The sequence below is a fragment of the Corvus cornix genome, chromosome 1A (assembly GCF_000738735.6).
Source record: "Corvus cornix cornix isolate S_Up_H32 chromosome 1A, ASM73873v5, whole genome shotgun sequence".
Classification (NCBI taxonomy): Eukaryota; Metazoa; Chordata; class Aves; order Passeriformes; family Corvidae; genus Corvus; species Corvus cornix.
The window spans coordinates 747,242-762,309 of record NC_047057.1 but is presented as its reverse complement, the minus strand read 5'-3'; the positions used below and the strand labels follow the sequence as shown (position 1 = coordinate 762,309).

Sequence of the window (15,068 nt, the reverse complement as noted above, 5' to 3'; positions counted from 1 at the left end):
ATCGCCGCTGTTGGGAGAGCTGAGTGATCGATCTAGGATGGAGCAATAGAGCGCCGAGAGCGGAGGCGCGGGGACACTCGCGGGGACACTCACGGGGACACTCGTGGGGACACTCACGGAGGCATTCTCAGGGACATTCTCGGGGGCTCCGGCGCTCCCCGAGCCCTCCGAGAGGTTTCGGGGGCCGTGTGGATGTTGCGTGGGGTCATGAGCGACCCCACGGCACGACCGGAACGTTCGTGCGCGAGCGGAACGTTCGTGCAGAGCCGCGTTTCCCGGACGGTGACGGTCGGGAGGGACCAAAATGGCGGCGCCCAGCGCCGAGGGAGCGGCAGTGGCGGCGGGGGAGGGGAATCGAGCGCGGCCGCCCCCCGTCACCCCCCGGCAGATCCGCGACCTCATCGACGGCGGCATCGCCACCGAGGGACCTGGGCCCGGCGGGTGAGGGGTAGCGGCGGGAGGGACTCGCTGGATCCGGGGCTGGGGTCGGGGTGAGGCCCAGCGGTGTGGCGCCGAGAGAGGGGAGGAGGGCTGGGGTCTCTTGAGGGAATTGGAAACTCCTCGGCGTTACTTGGAGTCCTGTGGGAGGGAGTTGGAGTCGGCGGGAGCGTGGCTGGAGGGGACTGGGATGTGCTGGGAATTATTATTGGGGAGGGATAGCGGGAAAAGAGGGTGATGGGGTGGGCTGGGAAGCACGGGGAGTGCTGGGAACTGGGGGGTGCTGGGAGGGGGTACTGGTGGGATTAAGGGACACTGGGAGGGCCTACTGGTGGGACGAGGAGGCAGTGGGAATACTGGAGAGACTGTGGAGTGCTGGGAATATTGGAGAGACTCCCAGGAGCACTGGGAATACTGGAAGTACAAGGAAGCAGTAGTGCAAACAGCTGCCGGGACACTGGGAGGCAGCAGCGGGCACTGGGAGGGTACTGGAGGCACTGGGAGGACAGCCCAGGTAAGTGACCTGTGGAGTCCCCGTGGCCTGAACCGGCCACGTAGTGGTCACAGTGGTCACACCCTGGGGGGGCACTGGGAGTCCCAGGGGTTACTGGTGAGCGCTGGGGAGACTGGGAGGCACTGCAGGCACAGGCCGCTGAGCTCTGGGGGCATCTCAGGGGCACCCTTGTCCCAACCATCCCTGGATTTTGGCTCATGGAAGGGTGTTGGGAAGAGGCCAAAGAGCAGCCATGGCGTCGGCATTCCAGCCTCGGGATCAACATTCCAGCCACGGATTCTGGTCTTGGGAGCATCCCAGACTTCAGTCCTCAATCTGCCCTTGCTGGACTTGGAGAACAAATCCCTGTTCCCTCCTTGTCCCATTAAATCCCAACTGGCACAGCTGTCAGCCGCTGGGGACACGTTCAAGGCACCCGTGGCGTTGCATTTATTCATTGTTTTGTTAGGAATTAATTAAAAAGTGGGAATGAGGAGCTCTGGAGAAGGTCCTTGTCAGGATAAGCCTGAGGGATGGAGGGTTAGGAAGTGCTCTGTGCTTTTTTTTATCAATGGAATCATTCCAGGAGTTTTCCTTGCTGGCTTTTCCTTTTAGGAAAGACACATCCGACTGCTCGGAGCCGGCTAATGGACCTTCCCAAATGGAGGCTCTTTCCTTGGAGTCAGCCAGCAGGGAAGCCTATTTCAGCAGAGTGGAAACATTCACCATATCCTTTGGGATGCTGTAGATTCCACCTGGGAGTTGTGGGGGAAGGGATCCAGAGGGATCATTGATCCAACTCCCGTTCTTGCACAGACACCCCAAAATCCCACCCTGTCCCTGAGAGTTGTCCAGACACTCCTGGAGTGTGACCATTCCCTGGGGAGCCTTTTCCAATGCTCCACCACCCTCTGGGGGAAGAACCTTTTCCCAAAATCCAGCCTTTTCCTAAAATCCTCCCTGGCACAGCTCCAGCCATTCCCCGTTTCCCTGCCCTGCTCCCAGGGAGCAGATCCCTGCCTGTCCCTCTGCTTCCCTTCCTGAGGAAGCTGCAGCCTGCTCCAAGCTCTCCCTTTCTTGGCAGCTTCTCCCCAGCCAGAACCAGGGGAATTTTGTGGGATTTCCTCCTTGACGGGCTCACCCGCTGAAGTGGGCGGGCAAACCCCACGCGCTGTCCCCGCTGGTGTGCGCCAGGTTTGGCTGGGTCAACGTGGAGTGTGACATGCTGAGGTGCTCCAGCTGCCAGGCCTACCTGTGCATGAGCCTGCAGCTCGCCTTCGACCTCAGCAACTGTGCGTAGGGATGGGCCAGGATTCCGGGATTCCGGGATTCCGGGATGCAGGGGTGTGTCCCGGCTGGGGTTGGGTGTTTGGGGTGTCTGGGAAAACAGCTCAAGGTGAATACGTGGTGTTTAGTTGGGGGGAATGGGATAACAAATCCTGTTGCTGTTGTCAGGGGTGGGTTAGGATGGGAGAATTCCAGCTGGAAGAGGTTGTGGAATTGTAGAGAGTTTGGGTTGGAAGGGATCTTAAAGGTTATCATGTTCTAGCCCCTTGTCGGAGGAATGGTGGTTCCAGGGAATGGTGGTTCCAGGGAGTGGTGGTTCCAAGGAATGGTGGTTCCAGGGAATGGTGGTTCCGAGGAATGGTGGTTCCAGGGAATGGTGGTTCCAAGGAATGGTGGTTCCAGGGAGTGGTGGTTCCGAGGAATGGTGGTTCCAGGGAATGGTGGTTCCAAGGAATGGTGGTTCCAGGGAGTGGTGGTTCCAAGGAATGGTGGTTCCAGGGAGTGGTGGTTCCAAGGAATGGTGGTTCCAGGGAATGGTGGTTCCAAGGAATGGTGGTTCCAGGGAATGGTGGTTCCAAGGAATGGTGGTTCCAGGGAGTGGTGGTTCCGAGGAATGGTGGTTCCAGGGAATGGTGGTTCCGAGGAATGGTGGTTCCAGGGAATGGTGGTTCCAGGGAATGGTGGTTCCAAGGAATGGTGGTTCCAGGGAGTGGTGGTTCCAAGGAATGGTGGTTCCAGGGAATGGTGGTTCCAAGGAATGGTGGTTCCGAGGAATGGTGGTTCCGAGGAATGGTGGTTCCAGGGAATGGTGGTTCCAAGGAATGGTGGTTCCAGGGAATGGTGGTTCCAGGGAGTGGTGGTTCCGAGGAATGGTGGTTCCAGGGAATGGTGGTTCCAAGGAATGGTGGTTCCAAGGAATGGTGGTTCCGAGGAATGGTGGTTCCAGGGAATGGTGGTTCCAAGGAATGGTGGTTCCAGGGAGTGGTGGTTCCAAGGAATGGTGGTTCCAGGGAATGGTGGTTCCAGGGAATGGTGGTTCCAAGGAATGGTGGTTCCAGGGAATGGTGGTTCCAGGGAATGGTGGCCCCAAGGAGTGATGGTCCCAGGTGACACTTTACCGTGCCATAAATCGAGTCTCTCCTGATGGGAGAGAATTTGCTGAAAGTTCTTGCAAGGAGTTTAAAGGATAAAGCGAGACGTCTTCTGTAGTTCCAATGCTTCCAGAGAGTTGTTTATTAAATCTTATCAGAGGAACTGAGCCACCAGCGCGACCCAGGTACAGCATGGAAGGAGGAAAAGTAGGAGTGAGAGCGAGAGAGAGCAGTTATCAAGATTTACACAGCCTTTTAAAGACATTTTAAACGATAGTTACTAAAAACGTACATTATTTTCATTTTCTTACCAATTATTCAATAACACGAGCAGGAACTGCGGAATTTTCTATCCAATCAATCCAAACTACTTTTACTGCAGAATATGGAGTAGTAGAAGAAGGCGAAGAAGGTTTAGAGAACAACAACAATCCTCCATTTTGGTATTTTTTACTCTTATCTATTTACTACAAAGAGAAGCCCAAAACCTCTCAATTTTTCACCCTGTGACAATCTCACACAGTAGTCTATCACCTAATTCACACCACTGCATTTTCTAGTTCTTGTCTGACTGTTGGTAATTTTTTCCAAGGTTTAAAGCTAAACCAGTGTTGTCCAGGGGGGTAAAAACCCTTAGAAACAGGCAGAGAAATATTCTCGGCACTCCTACATCAGGGAATGATGATCTTAGGGAATGATGGTCCCAGGGAAAAATGGTTCCAAGGAATTATGACTTCAAGGAGTGATGGTCCCAGGGCATGATGATCTCAGGGCATGATGGCCCCAAGGAGCGATGGTCCTAAGGAATGATGGTTTCAGGGAAAAATGGTTCCAAGGAATGATGGCCCCAGGGAATGATGGTTCCAGGGAATTATGGTTTTAGGGAATGATTGTTCTGGGGAATGATGGTTCCAAGGAATGGTGGTCCTAAGGAATGATGGTCCCAGGGAAAAATGATTCCAAGGAATTATGGTTCCAGGAAATGATTCTCCCAGGGAATAATGGTTCCAAGGAATGATGGTTTCAGGGAATGATTGTCCCAGGGAAAAATGGTTCCAAGGAGTGATGGTCCCAGGGAATGATGGCCCCAAGGAGTGATGGTTCCAAGGAATGGTGGCCCCAAGGAACGATGGTCCTAAGGAATGATGGTTTCAGGGAAAAATGGTTCCAAGGAATTCTGATCCCAGGGAAAGATGGTCCCAGGGAATAATGGTTCCAAGGAATGATGGTTTCAGGGAATGATTGTCCCAGGGAATGATGGTTCCAAGGAGTGATGATCCCAGGGAATGGTGGCCCCAAGGAGTGATGGTTCCAAGGAATGATGGTTCCAGGGAATAATGGTCCCAAGGAGTGATGGTTCCAAGGAATGGTGGTCCTAGGGAATGATGGTTCCAGGGAGTGATGGTCCCAGGGCATGATGATCTCAGGGCATGATGGCCCCAAGGAACAATGGCCCCAAGGAATGATGGTTTCAGGGAAAAATGGTTCCAAGGAATGATGGCCCCAGGGAATGATGGTTCCAGGGAATAATGGTTTTAGGGAATGATTGTCCTGGGGAATGATGGTCCTAAGGAATGATGGTCCCAGGGAAAAATGGTTCCAAGGAGTGATGGTCCCAGGGAATGATGGCCCCAAGGAGTGATGGTTCCAAGGAATGGTGGCCCCAAGGAACGATGGTCCTAAGGAATGATGGTTTCAGGGAAAAATGGTTCCAAGGAATTCTGATCCCAGGGAATGATGGTTCCAGGGAATAATGGTTCCAAGGAATGATGGTTTCAGGGAATGATTGTCCCAGGGAATGATGGTTCCAAGGAGTGATGATCCCAGGGAATGGTGGCCCCAAGGAGTGATGGTTCCAAGGAATGATGGTTCCAGGGAATAATGGTCCCAAGGAGTGATGGTTCCAAGGAATGGTGGTCCCAGGGAATGATGGTTCCAGGGAGTGATGGTCCCAGGGCATGATGATCTCAGGGCATGATGGCCCCAAGGAACAATGGTCCTAAGGAATGATGGTTTCAGGGAAAAATGGTTCCAAGGAATGATGGCCCCAGGGAATGATGGTTCCAGGGAATAATGGTTTTAGGGAATGATTGTCCTGGGGAATGATGGTCCCAAGGAGTGATGGTCCTAAGGAATGATTGTCCCAGGGAAAAATGGTTCCAAGGAATTATGGTTCCAGGAAATGATTCTCCCAGGGAATAATGGTTCCAAGGAATTATGGTTTCAGGGAATGATTGTCCCAGGGAATGATGGTTCCAAGGATTGATGGTCCCAGGGCATGATGATCTCAGGGCATGATGGCCCCAAGGAACGATGGTCCTAAGGAATGATGGTTTCAGGGAAAAATGGTTCCAAGGAATGATGGCCCCAGGGAATGATTGTCCTGAGGAATGATGGTCCCAAGGAGTGATGGTTCCAAGGAATTCTGGTCTCAGGGCATGGTGGTCTCAGGGCATGATGGTCCTAAGGAATGATGGTTTCAGGGAACAATGGTTCCAAGGAATTCTGGTCCCAGGGAATGGTGATCCCAGGGAATGATGGTCCCAGGGAATGATGGAATTCTCACTGGAAAAAATGTCTTTTTTCTACTGGGATGAAACCTTTCCCACTGCACCCTGTCCCCACTGCTCCTTGTCTTCTCCATGGAAGGGAGACCCTCCCCCCTCTTTGTATCCATCCTTTAAGGACTGGGAAACCCCAATGAGGTTCCACCTGAGCCTTCTCTTCTCATGGAATCATGGAATGGAGTCCCAGGATGGTTTGGGTTGGAAAGGACCTTAAAGATCATCCCACTTCATCCCCAGCCATGGGCAGGGACACCTCCCACTATCCCAGGCTGCTCCAAGCCCCGTCCAACCTGGCCCGGAACATTCCAGATCCACGAGGATCATTTATTCCAAGTGCCTGAGCACTTCGGGACTGACCAAACCTTACATCAGATCCAGGGAATTATCCAAAACCATCTGACACACTTCCAGGCTTGGGGCATCCATCATCTCTTGGAATATTCCAGAGTTGGATCATCCTTTTGGTAAAGAAATAATTCCTAATGTCGAGCCTGAGCCACCCCTGGTGCAGCTTTGAGCCATTCCCATGCTGGAATGCTGTGCCAGTCCTACCACAGGATCCCAGGGAGAAGAGCTCAGCACTTCCCTCCTCAGGAAGGTGCAGAATTCACCCCTCATCCTCCTTTTCTTCAAACAGCTCCAGGACCTTCAGCCTCTTCCAGGTTTTCCAGCTGTTTCTCTGGCCTTGTTGCCCTCTGGATGCATTTAAGGATCTGAACATCCTTTTAAAAATTTTCTTTCCCAATTCCTGCATCTTCTGCCCTGATCCTCCAGTGAATTTTTCCAGGATGGCGCTCACCGAGGCCACTCAGACAGAAATTACATCGTTGAGATTTAATTAATAAACTCCTTATTATCCCACCAGGAAGTGTCATCCCCACTCCTCAATTTTCCTGGCTGCAATTCCTTGCTCCTGCTCCCTGGAGGTGAACAGGGAGCACATTCCTGCTGCCTGCCAGGTGCAGCGTGGCTCGTGGGAATACTGAGCCTTTCCTTTTGGGTCACTCAATATCAACATTCCCTGTTTGTTCAGATTATCTCTGTTAAATAAACCTTGGCCTAATTATCCGTTGGGAATCACGCTGGGTTAGGAAAACCTAAAATAATCAAAGATTGGGAAGAAGGCATCGAAAATCAAATTGGAAGAGAAATGATTTGGTTGTGAAAGTGTGAATAAGTGAAATTAAATGTCAGATCCGTTTTTTTGGGGAAGTTTGATTTCCAGACATGGCTGGGATTTGGTTCCTATATCCAGGGTGGAGGGATCAGCTTAGCCAGGGATTGGCAGCATCCCAGGAGGAAAAACTGGCAGGATCCAGCGGGTTCTGTGCCCGTGGTTGGCTTGGGCTGGTTTTCCACAGGCTCCCCTGCTCCTGTGCCTGGGAACGGGAGGGATTTTGGCTGTGGGCACATGGAACTGCTGAGGTGACATTTGCTGTTCCGGGGCTGCCTGAGGGAGCCTGGAATTCCTCGTGGTGGGAAGAGGAAGGGAGGGAAGTCTGAGGTGAAGCCTCAGGCTCTGCAGCCTTCAGCGTCTGAGGGAAGCTTTCACATCCTGGTGGCTTCCTCTCCTGGGTTGGTTTTCCCAGCCATTCCCTGAGGAGGTGGCTCCGCAGGGAAGTATTCCTGAGTTTTTCCCTGCAGACAAGGAGCGCTGTGAGGAGCTCAGGAAGGCCCTGTGCACTGCCCACGAGAAGTTCTGCTTCTGGCCAGACAGCCCCTGCCCAGGTTGGTGCTTCGGATTCCTGCAGGATCCAGCGTTATTCCCATTTTTTCCCCCTCCTTTCTGTTGTTATTCCTGTCATCACACTCTCCTTTTCCCTGTGGGAATGATGAAACACAACAGGAGATTAATGTCCCTGAGCAGCCTCAGCAAATAAAAGCCCCAGGGCTGTATCCAGCTCTTCCTAGCCTTTGGATGCCTCTGGAACAGTTAAAGCGGTTTTTGGGTTGTAACTGGGAGGGGACGGGGGAGGTTGGATGTCATGGAATGCTCAGAGAGGGGTAGATCCTAACTTTGAAGCTGTGCTGCTTGGGAATGCTGTGAAGGGAAGAGGCTGTGCTGAACTTTTCCTTTAAAAGCTAAAAAAAAAATTATGGAATTGTTGGGATTGGAAGGGACCTCAGAGCCCCTCCAGTGCCACCCCTGCCATGGGTAGGGACACCTCCCACTGTGCCAGGTTGCTCCAATGTCCAGTGTCCAACCTGGCCTTGGGCACTTCCAGGGATCCAGGGGCAGCCCCAGCTGCTCTGGGAATTCCATCCCAGCCCCTCCCCACCCTCCCAGCCAGCAATTCCTTCCCAAGATCCCATCTAAACTTTCCCTCCTTCTGCTTAAGGTCATTCCCTCGTATCCTGTCACTACGTTTGTGTGGACACCCTGGCTGGGCTCGTGTCCCCCCTTTCCCTGTGGGATAAGGAGGGCTTGGGAAGGCTGAGCACAGCTTTTCCTCTCACCAGATCGCTTTGCCAGGCTGCTGGTGGATGAGCCCAGAGTCCTTCTCCAGGACTTCCTGGATCGCTTCCAGAGCTTGTGTCAGCTGGAGCTGCAGCTGCCCTCCCTCAGACCAGAAGACCTGAAAAACATGGTGAGTTCCCTCCTGCTCCCAAAATCTGGAGCATTCCAGGCTCCAGTGATGATCCCAGGCGCACCCAAAATCAGGAATTTCAGCTTCTGTGTGTGAGGGATCTGCTCCCACCTTGTTTTTTCCCTTGGACATTCCCCATGTGATGGTTCCACCATGGAAACATGTAAAAAAGGAGTTTGGAATGGCTCATCAGCTGGGAAGTGGGCTGTAGTGTCTGCTTCCCACTCTGGACCTTTCCCAGTGTCCAGGATTCTCTGTGGTGCCTGGGAGAAGTGATTTGGGATCCCACAGACTCCTTTGGGAGCTCCAAGCACTCCATGAGGAGTGGCAGCCCACAGATTGCTCCTTTAGCTGGGATGCCACACGACTGGAGACGGGAACGTGGGATGCCAGAGGCTGCCCTGGACCAGAGGTGTGGGCAGAGCCCTGGGAAGGTGAAGGAGCCCGAGGAGGCTCCTTAGGCAGGAGGGAAAAGCAGGAACAGCCGGGAACAAGTGTGGAATTGCCTCCCTGTTGGAACCTGTCCTGGCCCTGCCCTGCTCCAGCCAAGTCTGGCTCATTGGATACTCTCTTGGCAGGGAACAGATGGCTCTGGGCAGCCAGGAGCCATGTGGGATCCAGGGAATCTTCATCCATTCAGCACAGCCACAGGGGTGTTTTAGGGCTGGCTGAGCTCGGAAACCACCGGAGACTCCCAAAACCACGGCAGAAATGGGACCTGCTCCACTGCTTGGGGGAGCAGATGGTGCCTGGGCAGATTTCATGGAATGGGGAGCCAGAGGGAAGGAGGAAACCATTGCTCTGAGTGACTTTTCCCTGTTAACCAGAGCTGAGCGTGCCAGATGATGCAATTCCAGGGGGTGGAAAAGGGATTTTTCTCCATGTGGGACACGATTTGGGAGTAAAACCAGTGCATTTTATCCCTGTGCTCGCAGTCCCTGACAGAGGAAAGGATCACTCGGCTCCTCCAGCTCATCGGGGAGGAGCTGGAGCACAAAGGAACAGAGGGAGAGAAGCCTCCCGGGAAGTTTTCCACAGAAATCCTGCAGGTGCACGTTCCCGCCTGTATCCTGGCGCTGTGTGGCTGGACCTGCAGGTGGGCAGGGCTGCAGGGATGGGCCTGGAATGTCCCTCACACTCTGGGCTTGCCATGAAAGCTGTTGGAGGCTTGAGGAACGTGGAATGTTCCTCCTGGGCAATGTTCAGTATCCCCTATTTCACTATTTTTGTGTTTTCCCTCTTTTCCATGATGCTCCCACTTCCCTCATTTCACTGTTTTCCAGTTTTCCCTCTTTTTCACCATGCTTCTGCCTACCTTATTTTATTTCCCCATTTTCCCCTCTTTTTCACTCTGATCCTGCTTCCCTTATTTAACTACCTGCACACTTTTCCACTACATTTCTGCTTCCCTTTTTTCACCATTTTCCTATTTTCCCTCTTTTTTCCCCTCTGTTCCTGCTTCCTGGCAAGGCAAAATGCAATTGAGCCAGTTTAAATCAACATCATGGATTGGCTTTAATGGACTTCTTTCTCTGACTTTTCCAAGCCCAGGCTTATCCCTGATGACCTCTCCTGACTTTCCCCATCCCTGGAAGTCTGTCCAAAGCCATGTTGGATGTGGCTTGGAGCAGCCTGGGATAGTGGGAGGTGTCCCTGCGCATGAGGGGTTGGAATGAGAGGATCTTTATGTCCCTGCCAACCCATCTGAGGATTCCATGAGGATTCCATGACTTGGCTCTGTCCCCACAGTGCTGCCTCCGGCTCCGTGAACCTCTCTGTGATCACCTGCTCGCGCTGCATGAGGAAGGTGGGGCTGTGGGGCTTCCACCAGCTGGAATCTGCAGCTCCAGAGCCAGATTCCTGCGGCTCCAGCAGCACCACCCCGGCTGCTCCCGAGCGCTTCCCGCCCGTTCCCACATCCCCACGCAGGATGCTCACACGGAGCCAGGATCCGGGATCTGAGCAGGTACATCCTGGCATCGCTGGGTGGTGCAGGGACACCTGGCCAACTCCAGGTGCTCCGAATCCCGGGCTGCCCTCATCCACATCCAATGGACACATCCTTGTGGTGGGAAGAGCTCCTGTGGGATGGCTGAGGAGGATTGGAGCCGGACAGGGCCCCCTTGGTGACCAGAGGAGCTCCATTAATTCCATGTTTTTCCCCCCAGCAGCACGAGAAGAGCCCATCCCCAGCTGTGTCCCGCCCACGGGTTTGGGATTCTCCCAACTCCATCGACCGGGGCGAGTTGGATGGGACCAGCCCCACTCTGAGGAGCCGCCCTGTGACCCGGAGCATGGGACAGGGGGACAACGTGGAAGTGCCATCCAGCCCTGTGCGCAGGGCCAAGCGGGCACGGCTCTGCTCTTCCAGCAGCTCGGTGAGTGATGGGGGCACAGGGATGCAGGCAGGGTGCTCCTGAGCCGGGGATTTGGTGGTGTCCCCCTAGCTGGCTCAGGGCTGGGGTTTGGGCACGGAGAGGTTTTCTTGGAGTCTGTTTAAACCATCCCATCGTTGTGTCCCTTCTCTGTCACCTCCTCACTTCCCAGGACGCTTCCCTGAGGAGCTTCTTTCACCCCAGCTCTCAGCACCGCGATTGGTGTCCCTGGGTCAACACCGGGGAAGGAGAGGAATCCCTGGAAGATGCTGCATCCCAGATGGAGAAGGAGCCTGGGAAGGCTGAGCCAGGCTGGGAAGTGGTGCTGAAGAAGCTCCTTGGCATCCGAAAATGTGACACAGTGCCTGAGGCAGAGCCAGTGGTGAGCATCCCAAACCAGAATGCTGCTTGCCCAGGCAGCAAAATTTTGGGCTGGATGGGCTTTGTTTGGGCTAGACACAATCCCAGCCAGGTGACAAGGACCAAACTGCAGAGGCTGAGCTTCCCCTCCGGCATTCCCACAGCCAGGCTCCATCCCATGCCAGGCTGGGATGCTCGGGGGCTGCTATAAATAACAGCCATTCCCAAGCGCCTCGGCACTGCCCAAGATCCAGTTTCATTCCATGTCCCCAGAGCTCCTCTCTGCAGCCATCCTGATTCCTGGCTCCAGGTTCTTGGATTGCCAGGTTTGCCGAGCCAGGGGAACAGAGCTGAGGCCACAACTCCCTCCCCAAGTGGCTGTGGAGCAGCTGCTGCCTCCCTGGATCTCATTATCCACTTGGATTCCTCCTGCCAGCTCCTTCCTGCTTTGCTTGGAGCTCAGAGGAGCAGTGGAGCATTCCTGCTTCAGGATTTGTCCTGGATTTCGTGTGATTTGTGTCCCCAACAGGTCCCTTGTAGTGGGAGGTGTTCCTGCCCACGGCAGGGGGTTGGAACTGGGTGATCTTTAAGGTCCCTTCCAACCCAACCCATTCCATGATTCCGTGATTCTGGCTCTGCCTTGTGCCAGGAAAGCTCCAGACAGTCCAGTGGGACCAGTCACAAGTCAGAGGCACCAGACCCAGCTGGAGCAGGGGATGGTTGGAGTCCCTTCCTGCCTTTTGGCGTCCTTTCCTGCTTGTTGGAGTCCCTTCCTGCTTCTTGAGAGTCCCTTCTTGCTTGTAGTCTCCTTGTTTTCCCCTCCAGCTGGCAAATTGGGATCATGAAGATCAGGAACAAACTGCTGTCCTGGCAGCCAGCTGGGATATTTTGGATGGTTTTTTGCTGCAGTTTCTCCTCGTGCCCTTTGCCACTGGCAGTTGCAGGTCCTGTTCCAGTGCTTTGACCTCTGGATGTTGCTTTGTTCTGTCTCTTCCAGAGTCTCTCGGAGAAGTCCTGCAAGGTGTTCCGCATTTTCCGGCAGTGGGAGAGCATGAATTCCTCCTGAGCAGGCCACTGCCTCTGGAAACCAGCACAGGGCATCAGGAGAGATCCAACCTCTCTGTCGTTCCTGCAGCAGCTCCGTGCCCTGGGAAGGGAATCTGAGGAAGCTCCACGCCAAACAGAGCCCTGGCCACGCTGGGATCCCCTTCCCTGACTGCCTTCCTGAAGCCCCTGCCTTCACAAACTGCTGCTGTGTCCCTCAGCTCTGAGGGCTGGAGCTGGGATGTGCCACGGGCGCGTGGGGTGATGAGGGGACACCGTCACCTCTGAGGTGTCCGTGGTGTCCGGCCGTGTCCCGCCGCCGGCAGCGCACGGAAGTGACGCCAGGTGGGAATAAACATTTCATTTTTATTGTTTTGCTTTTTCCTTCCTGCTGGTGTGGTGCTTTTTCCCAGGGCAGGAGGAGCTCGGGAGCTGGTGTAGCTCCTGTATCCCTTGGGGTTCTTGTTCTTGTGGGATTAACGTCTGGCTGCCTCCCTGTTTCCCACTCGACATCTTCTTGTCTTGTTTGCCTGTTGTGGGTGTTTTTCCATTGCCTCAATCCCTGGCCACTGCTGGTGGCCAGTTTGGGGGAATAAATTCCCCCAGGTTGGAGGCTAGGACGCAGCCAAAAGCTGGGAAGAGTTTCCATGGCTTGGGCTGCTGGGAAGGGAGCGGTCTCCATGGAAGGGAGAGAAGAAGCCAAGAGAGGAGACAGTGCTGTCATTTCCGTCCTTGAGGATGTTGGGGAAGGGGCTTTGGGAAGGGCTGAGATTCCACAGACAGCCCTGCACAGTTGGATCTCCTCACTCCAGGTCTGTGGATATGGGTGGAGGCACAGGGATATGTCTTTTATTTTTTTTTTTTTTTTGAGGAAAGGAGCTCCTGCCTCGGTTTCCCCAGCCCCGGCTTCGAGGTTTCATCCTGCCTCATTCCCTTGGAGGAATTTTCTGGCCGTGCTGTGCCTGGAAATGCAGGGGCTGCCTTGGTCAGGGCTGATCCGAGCTCTCCCTGAACCCCAAAAACTTGGGGGTGCACCAGCCCACCTGGGGGCTTCTCCTGGGATCCACTGTTCTGGGATAGGTGTATCCCTCTTGGGCAGGAATCCCATGGGAAGCAGCAGGACCTGAATTTGGGTGAATTCCCTTCTCTTCCTAAGGGGATTCTAATTAAAAGGGCCTTAACGAGGGGCTGCTTCACCCCCATGGCCCTGCTGGGCTGGGAGTTGGGGTGAAGATGGGGATACCCCTGATCCAGAGGGGTGAGGATGGGCTGGGAAGTGCCTGGGATGGGCAAGGAAGAGCCCCTTTTCCAGCTGCCTGGACCTACAGATCCCTCTGTTCCCCACAGCTCCCCATGGTTTCCCCATTCCTTACATCTCCCCTCAACTCTGGCTCCTGACAGCTTCCCCATTCCCAGTGATTTCCAGCAGCTCCCCATGGCTCCCCCTATTCCCTACATTCACTCTCCATGGATTCCGCTGCCCTCCTTCCTCCCCCCATCTCCGTTTTGCTCCATGATCAGGGAACCACCCTGCAAATCATGGGATGCACCCATTCCAGGGAGGATGATACCCCCATTCCAGGGTGGGAAAGGCCAGCCACAACCCCTGCATCCCAATTTCCAGACCCAGGAGGGCTCAGAGGGTCCCCAAAATTCCCTCTGCACTTGCATCCCGAGGTCTGGGTGCTGGCCTTAAGGCATTCCAAAAAGGAACGGGGTGCTGTTGTAGTCCCTAAAAGCCTGGAATAATCCCTGTTGCAAAATCGGTGTTTCACAGATGGAATACCAGCATTCCAGGAAGTTATGGTAAAATCCTTATTCTCCCTGTCCAGTTCTCCCAGTTGCTTGGAGCCAGTCAGGGAATATTGTGGCCTGGGAAATACAGGACCCTCTATCCCAAATTTTCCAGCTGCTCTGCTCAAATATAACCCTGTCCCCCTCCCAAATTCCCCCTTGGAATGTGGGGAGTGGATTTGAGTCCCCTCTGGTGGTGTCACCTCCTGCCCCTGCCAGACTCAGGGCTTGTTGGGGCATTAAATGGAGGAACTTTTTGGGATTCTTTGGCTGTGTCTCCTCCCCATGGGGGGAGGAAGCACCGGGGCAAATTTATGGGATGATGCTGGGGTCAGGAATGCGGGGTGTGGAGGTTCCACACCGGAATCCCATCAGCTTGGGAGACACCCATTAGTGCTGTCATCATCCGGGTGGGTAAACTGAGGCACCGGGAAATGCTTTGCCGGTGTCACACCGGAAATCCGGAATGGTGACTCCTGCTGTAGGGCCTGGCCAGCCGCCACATTCCCGCTTGGATTGAACGGGATTGCCATGGGTGCACTCCGTAGTCTGTGGGGTGATTCCCTGAGCCTGGGGAGGTCAGGCAAAGTGGAGATGGGGCAGCAAGTGCGGGGCATCAAAATCCATGGGGAACAGGGGTAGCGCAGGGAATAACGGGAAACCATTGGCCCTGACATGGGTGCACCTCATTTTTTATGAGGTGGTTCTTTGGGCATGGTGGGAACAGACAAAGTGGAAAGGGGGAATAAGGGGAGTGTCAGAATCTATTGGGAATGGGGGAGACCCAAGGAATACGGGGAGCCGTGGGGAATTGCGGGAAACATTGGACAGGGAGGAACTGGAGATCTGCGGCCCCAGCGGGGCCTCGAACCCCCGGCCCCTCCATCACTCCCCGCTCCACCTACCCCCCTCAGAACTACAACTCCCGGCGTGCCTCGGGGCCGGCGGTGCGTTGCGGGTGCGGCCAATGGGAGTGCCGCGGGGCGGTGACGTCACCGCAGGTGACGTCAGGGGTCCAGAGAGAGGCTGGG

At 54.5% G+C, this 15,068-nt stretch overlaps 1 protein-coding gene across 2 annotated transcripts; it reads left to right on the top strand.

Moving 5' to 3' along the window:
• Positions 1 to 77: 77 nt before the first annotated feature.
• On the top strand, positions 78 to 12,627 carry ZC3HC1 (zinc finger C3HC-type containing 1). 2 transcript variants are annotated; one of them, XM_039570991.1, is made up of 10 exons: positions 78 to 441; positions 1,547 to 1,658; positions 2,073 to 2,223; positions 7,521 to 7,604; positions 8,337 to 8,464; positions 9,400 to 9,560; positions 10,214 to 10,430; positions 10,633 to 10,842; positions 11,012 to 11,221; positions 12,197 to 12,627. In XM_039570991.1, the coding sequence occupies exons 1-10, from the start codon at positions 305 to 307 to the stop codon at positions 12,263 to 12,265; spliced, it is 1,479 nt and encodes a 492-aa protein (XP_039426925.1). In that variant the 5' UTR covers positions 78 to 304; the 3' UTR covers positions 12,266 to 12,627. The 2 variants fall into 2 exon arrangements, with proteins under 2 accessions (XP_039426925.1, XP_039426926.1); XM_039570992.1 differs by having other exon boundaries at positions 79 to 441; positions 10,636 to 10,842.
• Positions 12,628 to 15,068: the final 2,441 nt, after the last annotated feature.

Bases quoted from the DNA above. Each gene is read 5' to 3' on its own strand.
- ZC3HC1 (XM_039570991.1), top strand. From the start codon at position 305: ATGGCGGCGCCCAGCGCCGAGGGAGCGGCAGTGGCGGCGGGGGAGGGG. The intron at 7,605-8,336 runs GTTGGTGCTTCG...TCCTCTCACCAG, and splicing joins GCCAGACAGCCCCTGCCCAG to ATCGCTTTGCCAGGCTGCTG. The intron at 10,843-11,011 runs GTGAGTGATGGG...CTCACTTCCCAG, and splicing joins TCTGCTCTTCCAGCAGCTCG to GACGCTTCCCTGAGGAGCTT.